The 7569-nt window shown below is 34.8% G+C and overlaps 1 protein-coding gene across 3 annotated transcripts; it reads right to left on the bottom strand.

Annotated features, from left to right (window-relative positions):
- Window positions 1-325: 325 nt before the first annotated feature.
- Window positions 326-7569, bottom strand: LOC137744609 (phosphoenolpyruvate carboxykinase (ATP) 1). 3 transcript variants are annotated; one of them, XM_068484396.2, is made up of 13 exons: window positions 7434-7569; window positions 6883-7162; window positions 6427-6611; window positions 5876-6029; window positions 4023-4107; window positions 2649-2749; window positions 2097-2395; window positions 1767-1940; window positions 1572-1637; window positions 1262-1440; window positions 1001-1170; window positions 745-913; window positions 326-654 (listed from the first exon to the last, which is right to left on the bottom strand). In XM_068484396.2, the coding sequence occupies exons 2-13, from the start codon at window positions 7155-7157 to the stop codon at window positions 511-513; spliced, it is 2001 nt and encodes a 666-aa protein (XP_068340497.2). In that variant the 5' UTR covers window positions 7158-7162; window positions 7434-7569; the 3' UTR covers window positions 326-510. The 3 variants fall into 3 exon arrangements, with proteins under 3 accessions (XP_068340497.2, XP_088542158.1, XP_068340486.2); XM_088686032.1 differs by having other exon boundaries at window positions 6883-7157; window positions 7434-7566; XM_068484385.2 differs by having other exon boundaries at window positions 326-913.

Below are 7569 nucleotides of genomic sequence, written 5' to 3'. Positions count from 1 at the left end.
ATTTTAATTCTGAAAATACTGTCCAAAACTAGTCAATTTCGTAAAGTCGTGACTGGAAAATGCCTTCTTTTTCTTTGTTTCCCTTTTATTTCCAGAATTTCAAATTAACTTCAACGGATGAATTTTAAAGAAAATGAGAAGGGAAGAAAATGGAGAGAAACAACCTCCTTTGATTATATATTTATTTATAGGAAAACTAATGAAAAGGGCTTGAAAACTTTGAGTTTTAACGATAAGGACAAAATAAAAGGTAAAGTAAATAATACCTGAATTGGCTTTTTAGTGAAAAATATGGTTTTTCGTTAAAATGAACAGTATCGGAAGCTTTTCGTTAAAATTCTTATTTATTTATAGAACTTAAAAAGTACAAAAGAACCATTTAGCATATCTAATGACTAAAATAACAATACGCCTACTTCTGAATCTGTCCAATTCTTATTTCCATCAATTGCATTCACCCCCAAGCTTCCCTTGGAGAGTTTATAGTTTTTCTTCTTTTCTGCCCAGGTTTTAGAAATTTGGTCCGGCCGCGAGTATCTCTTCGGTCAGCTTGTTGTCCTTCCCAATCTTGTAGTTTGTGAAAGTCTCAAAGTTCCTCTTGAAGAGGCCAGCCAGCTTCATCAGAGTTTCATTGTATGCGTTCTTGTCCGACCACTGCAACCACAAATAAGATTTGCATATCACATTAACAATGCAGATCAAGACCGAACCGGGAAACGGTATATAAGGAGAAAACCAACTTACAGTGTTCACTGGATCCAGTATTTCTGAAGGCACTCCCTCGACCTCAGTGGGGATCTCAAGTCCAAACACTTCAGTCCTCTTGTAATTCTTGTTTAGGAGGCTGCCAGAGTGGATGGCATCAATGATTTTCCTAGTGTAGGGCAACTTAATGCGCTTTCCTGCTCCATAGCTGCAGGAAAGAAAGATATTTGTTTGGTTAAGATTTTATCACAAGAAATAATTGTAACACTATGACGATGGTTGAATGCGCATATACCTTCCACCGGACCATCCGGTGTTGACAAGCCATCCTGTTGCACCGTGCTTCTGCATCTTTTCAGACAGCATTGCTGCATACTTAGTAGGATGCAACATTATAAATGCTGCACCAAAGCACGCTGAGAATGTTGCCGTCGGCTCCTTGATACCATCTTCAGTTCCAGCAACCTATAAATTTATCAACAATTAATTAAAACAGTAACCGAAACGAAAATGCTACGTGTTCACAATTAAGTACAAATGGAGAAGTTGAATTTACCAGAGCAGTATAGCCACTGATGAAGTGGTACATGGTCTGAGCAAGGTTTAACTTGCTCACAGGAGGGAGCACACCAAATGCATCGCATGCCAAAAGTATGACATTCTTTGGATGAGGACCTACGCATGGTATCTTTGCGTTGGGAATGTACTCGATGGGGTAGGCTGCACGAGTGTTCTCTGCAACCAGAAGAAAAACCGCTCAATATGTTGTATGGTCTATCAGAATTATGTATAAGCATGATTAATCACCGTGAGATTCAATCTCAAATTGTGTGATTAACTTTTGGATGAAAACAATTGAGATTTACCTGTAACAGATTTGTCAGAATAGTCCACCTCTCGTGTATGCTCATCAAACACGATGTTTTCCAACACTGCCAAAGAAGATAAACTATGTAAGTTCCAGTCGAATTCAAAAGATCAAACAAATTAAACACTACTACTTCTTCATCATCTAGATTCTGTCATATCAACATATCCAAGAAATCGAGGTGATATATTACCAGCGCCAAACTTGATGGCGTTCCAAATGTCAGGCTCTTTCTCCCTTGAGAGGTCAATGCACTTGGCGTAGCAACCACCTTCGATATTTGACACACCGCTCTCAGTCCAGCAGTGTTCATCATCTCCAATCAAGTACCTATTGTGATCCGTAGACAGAGTCGTCTTTCCAGTACCTAAATAGTAAAATGAAAAGAAATGCTAAATAGCATTCATAAGAAACAATTAAAATGTCATAGCTAACAGAGAGAGATATATATATAGGTAAGAGGGAACATATCATATGGCTGCAAGAGCCAGACCACAACCACGATCAATTGATGATACTATACCTGACAATCCAAAGAAGAGCGCAACATCTCCATCTTTCCCCATATTGCAGCCAGAATGCAGGGAGAGGATTCGTCGCTTAGGCATGAGATAATGCATGACACTGAAGAGACCTTTCTTCATTTCCCCGGCGTACATGGTACCGAGGATGACCATTTCCTTCCTAGCAAGATTAAGATCTATGCTAGTAGAGGATGTCATGTAGTGGGTGTAACGATTACACGGGAACTGGCCAGCATTGTATATAGTGAAGTCCGGAGTACCAAAATTCTCCAGCTCTTCAGGAGTGGGTCGGATACACCTGCCACCCACCCAGTTATCGAAGTGTGCGTACACTAAGCTAATATGACACATGTTTGCACCTACCTAGACGGAAATCCACGTGCTTAGGGACCATGCATAGATAATACTCGAAAAAGATTACATGTCAAAACTCAAATGTAACGTTAAGAAGACTTATTTGGCAGGCTTAAAGAATAGAAGAATGAACGTATACAGGACAATACACTACAAAGAAAGCAAATTGTTCATAGATATTCGTATGTTTTACTTACATGTTGTGCATGAACAATGAGTGATAAGCCCTGGCAGACACGATTCTAACTTTGATTCTGTTTTCCGGATCCCAATTCAAAAATTGATCATTTACAAAGACCTATAAATAACAAAATGTGAATACCGTCAATCCCGCCATTCGTCTCTTATTCAACAAGGTACGAAAAAAGAATATAGCTATACACAATTTATATATCCATGGTCCATACTCAAACAAATCATTTCATTTAGTAACCATGATCTACAAGCATTCCATTTGCAAGTTCAGCAAAAAAAATCATCAACTAATTTATTCCCTCAAACACTTTCCCCATTTGGTAAGCAAGACATTAACTGCCCTACTTCTTAGTTCATTATGAACATCATAACACTACATACATACTATAGTCTCAATTTTTTCACATGTTATAATATATGTAATGTGAACAATAAAATTATGCTTTAAGGTATAATATAAATAATAAATCATTGTGTCCTAACATATATCTAGACGATGTTCTAGTGCCACACAATAATTTTTTGATAGACTAAATTTATATACTAAATTTTGTAAACTAAATGACATAGAAGTTTATAATTAGATTATTACTTATGCGTTGATAAACATGCTCATTTTTATTAGTGGTACATCATTTAATTTGTAAATTTTGTTTACAAATTTAATATCCTTAGTGTTACCCTATTCTTAATGAATATATCCGTTTCCTAGTGAAGCAGTGGTGAGATCGAATACAAGTTATACAACACAACAAGCATATGATAAATACAAAGCACTGTTAAACGTGAACGAGTAAATTATGCAGATAACCGCAACCGATGTTCATAATATTAGTAAAATTAATTATAATAATGCATTTACCGACAAAATTGCTACTCCCAAATCTTGGCCAAGTTGAAAAAAAAGACAATGGAGATACCACCACCGACACATCACTATCTCCTCAAAGCAATAAATTCAATTTATGTTTAAAAAAACTAAATTTTTAAATATTTTTGTGAATTATTATGTTTGCCAGTTTAGGGTTGAACTCTTTTTTTTTTAATAATTAACAAAGAGTCAAGCCATCAATCACAATATCATGTGGTATACAAAAAAAAAGGTCTAAATTTTTTGTCTCTTAACATTTTCATTCCAAAAAATGAAAATGCATGGATTTTTTGGTCACCAATCTTTTTCCTCAACGTATAAATATTCTAAACCAGGCATAAAATCTTTATACATGTTTTAGAAAGAACAAGTAAATTGTGTTTCTAATACAAAAATGTGGTAGGACCACAAAATTAACGCGAAAGTTAAAACCTAAAACTTCTCGCCTATAAATCCTTCCCTTATTAATAGAAAAAAATAATTAAAAAAGAAGAAAAGTAAAGACCTTGTCCAGAGAATTCAAGTAATCCACAGCTCTTTCTCTGTTAACCATGAAGCTGTGCTCGTCCATTTCAATGTTAGGTGAGCCCCTATACACATGAAAATTACCACCAAGTTTAAATAAATGAAAATATGATTTTAGTCCTTCAAATTCAATTTTCTTCGTATAAAATCCAACATAACTTTTTTACTTAAAGAAAACTCAATGACTAAGATCCACATAAGTAAATTCATTAACATCATATTAATTCACACATTTTACATTTTTCACATGCCTAAAATACCCCTATTACATACTTGATGACAATTAATTGTAAGGAAATAGTAAATGATTTTGCAACAAAAAAAAAAAAAAAAAGACATTAATGTTAAAAATTTATTGCATATTAATTTTTTAGAAAGGTTTTGAATTTTCATAAAACTATTCGATTTAGTTTTTTCACCCTACTCTTGAATACTTTTGAATTTATCCCTTTTTAGTAATATATTAGAACATTGTATTTCATTATCTACATGCACATTAATTTACCTACAACAATTATACCATGGGTGTAATATAATATCTCTTTTTTACAATGATGCAAAATAATGTTTATACCAACAACAAAACGTGTCTAACATATGTACTAATTACATGGAAAATAATTTACCTATATTAAGAAGGAATGTAGTTCGATGCATAGTATTAAAAATATTATGTTACACCCATGTTTATATAACAATAAAACGTGCCTAGCATATCTAACAATACATGGAAAATAATTTACCTACAAGTTAGAGAAATGTTATTTGGTTGGGTGTAGCATAAATTTTTTTAATAATTGGAAAAATTAAATATAACTAGGTGTCGTGTAATTTTTTTTATATAATTAGAACAAATTAATTTACCTACCTACTCTTTGAAATGTTCATTTCCAATGATGCAAAATGTTCATTACCTAACTACAAATTAATTTCCAATAATTTACCTACAACAATTATACCATGGGTGTAATGTAATATCTTTCTTTACAATGATACAAAATATTGTATGTACCAACAACAAAACTTGCCTAACATTAGTACTTGTACATGGAAAATAATTTACCTATAACAAAAGAAATGCAGTTTGATGTATAAAATCAACAATATTATGTTCCACTCATGTTTATACAACAACAAAACGTGTCTAACATATATAACAATACATAGAAAATAATTTACCTACAAGTTAGAGGAATGTTATTTGATTCAAAATATATAATATAGGTGCAGTATTTTTTTTTTTTTAAATAATTGGAACAAACTAATTTACCTACCAATTAATATGGATAAAATTGCTACAAAATATATCATGAAAAAAAAAATCTACTTTTCTAGTTTAACATAGATACGGTTAATGCAAACACTTTTTTTCATTTTATTTCACTTTTTCTACTACTTTTAATTTGACATAAATTTAGGAATTTGAAAAAGAGACCATAAAGCACGAGTGGCATGAGTGTAAATAAATTGCATTAATAGGTCAATAGTGTTCCTATCTGTTTGCAAATTTTAAATTTGGGCTTAAACTGGATTTTTAAAGATATATGAGTTTTTATCAAGAAATAATGAATTGTAAGGGCCAAAATCTAAAGCATCCTTTAAATAATTACACAGTAATAAAAATGTAAAAGTGAAAATTGGGCAGTAGTAATATTAATAAATTACTATAGGAGTGTGATATCTACACACCCCATTTTACTTCTCACACACCTTTCAATTTTCGGTCATCGGATTGGATGAATTAACGAAGATCAACAGACAAAAATTATCAAGGAATGTGTGAGAAGTAAAATGGAGTGTGTGGATAGCACACCCCTTACTATAAGTCATTACCTTCCCCACCACAGGTCGTCCTCGGTGGTGTCATCCTTGACGACGCGTTTATCCCTTGGAGAGCGACCAGTCTTGGCTCCAGAAAGCGTTGCTAGTGCACCTGTTGACGTAATGAACGACCCTTTCTCATACTTTGTCGCCTGCTCATATAGCTCTGCACCACATACCACCCAAACCACACATCAATCAAAAACCCTAATGCTCAGGGTACAATCTCAATCAATTTGGCACTTTGTAAATCGAGGGAAACAATTTTCACTCTTTATTTATAAAGTTGTAAAGTAATCCGTATGGAAATTATAAAGTAATCTATTTGAAATCTCATAGGTTAAATTAGGTGTCGAAATCATATAACTTCGAAATTATTAGACCCTAGCTAGCCAAACCTTGATTGCCTTTGTTTCTGTTATTTGAAAAAGAGAGATGTTCTTTTAGCAAACTGTATGTACAGGAACATACATGTGTATTGAATAGCGTAAGTCTGGCAAAACAGAGTTATCTCGTATCCTATCCATACATGCAAATTTGAAGGATAGTAGTGATATAATTACCAGCTGGAGAAAGGTTGTAGAGGACGTGTGTGAACTTGAGGGCGCTGTCACTGACGCTAATGGTGGGCGTGAAGTGGTGGTGGTGCGACACGTGCGACGAAACCTTAGGCGTATCAGACTGCTTAGCCGGGTCTCCTCGAACCACCTTTGGCCCCGTCTCTCTCGTCAGCGACGCCAAAGATGCACTGCCACCCACAAACACAAAATGAACAGATCAAAACCCACAAAACAACAAGCTGTGAGAAATTTCTGGTAAAATTCGAGGTGTTTCTGTTTGTCAAAATTAAACCAAGCAGGAAATTATGGCCCTGGACCAGGACCACCAAGAGATTATTTTTATACTTTTTATTCTTAACAAAAAAAACTGAAAAACCAAATTCATTGGATCTTCGACTTCGAGGGCTCGGATCGTGAAAAGGGTTACGAGGGTGCATAGGTTAGGCGACAAGTGTGTACCTGATGGACAGGAGCTGCTGCTTGTGTCGCTCCTCCTCAGAGATGGTGACGGCAAAGGCAACACCCTGAGTGCCCTTGATAGGGGTGGTGGGTGCCGACTTCTTCTTCTGCAGCGAGTGGAGCTCGTCGATCGTCTGAGCCTTCACAGATGGTATGCTGTCGTCGTGACACACCTCATTGCCCTTCTTCTGCGTCTGGATCTTCGCCAGCCCTTTCCTCGCTGTTCTGTCACCGTTTGCAAAGCTGAACTCTCTGCTCCCGTTCGACGCCATCATCTTCTCTGCCATAAAAAATCATCATAATTCAGTTTCAAATAAGATTTATGCGTAATTAAATTGTTGAGCCTTATTTAGTTTTTGTGTCCGTCACAGTATTTGTAATAGAGATATACATACAAAATTAATGATAATGTGAGTCTCTCTTGTCCTGAATTTTACGTGATCAGAGAATCATACACATAAAATGAATAACAACATTATATATATGAGAACTTTTAGACAAAAAATAACAAAATTAATGAGAATGAAGAAAATAGAGGGAGGGATGATTACCAGAAATTGAGAGGTAAAGATTAAGCTAGGTGAGGAAACTAAAGGAGTGAGTCTAATTGAGAAAGAAAAATGGGGAAGTGATAGAGAGGATCAAGGTTGAGTATAATAAGTAATTGGTGACAAGCAAATGGTGAGG

Source organism: Pyrus communis, chromosome 15, assembly GCF_041283825.1.
Source record: "Pyrus communis isolate YQ-2024b chromosome 15, ASM4128382v1, whole genome shotgun sequence".
NCBI lineage: Eukaryota > Viridiplantae > Streptophyta > Magnoliopsida > Rosales > Rosaceae > Pyrus > Pyrus communis.
This window is presented reverse-complemented; position numbering and strand designations above follow the sequence as displayed.

What these genes read in the sequence shown, in the direction of transcription:
- LOC137744609 (XM_068484385.2), bottom strand. Translation starts at nt 7,157, where the DNA reads ATGATGGCGTCGAACGGGAGCAGAGAGTTCAGCTTTGCAAACGGTGAC. An exon ending in GACGACCTGTGGTGGGGAAG is followed by an intron (nt 4,108 to 5,875) that starts GTAATGACTTAT and finishes TCATGTGTATAG; the next exon opens with GGGCTCACCTAACATTGAAA. An exon ending in GCTCTTCTTTGGATTGTCAG is followed by an intron (nt 1,941 to 2,096) that starts GTATAGTATCAT and finishes TTTACTATTTAG; the next exon opens with GTACTGGAAAGACGACTCTG.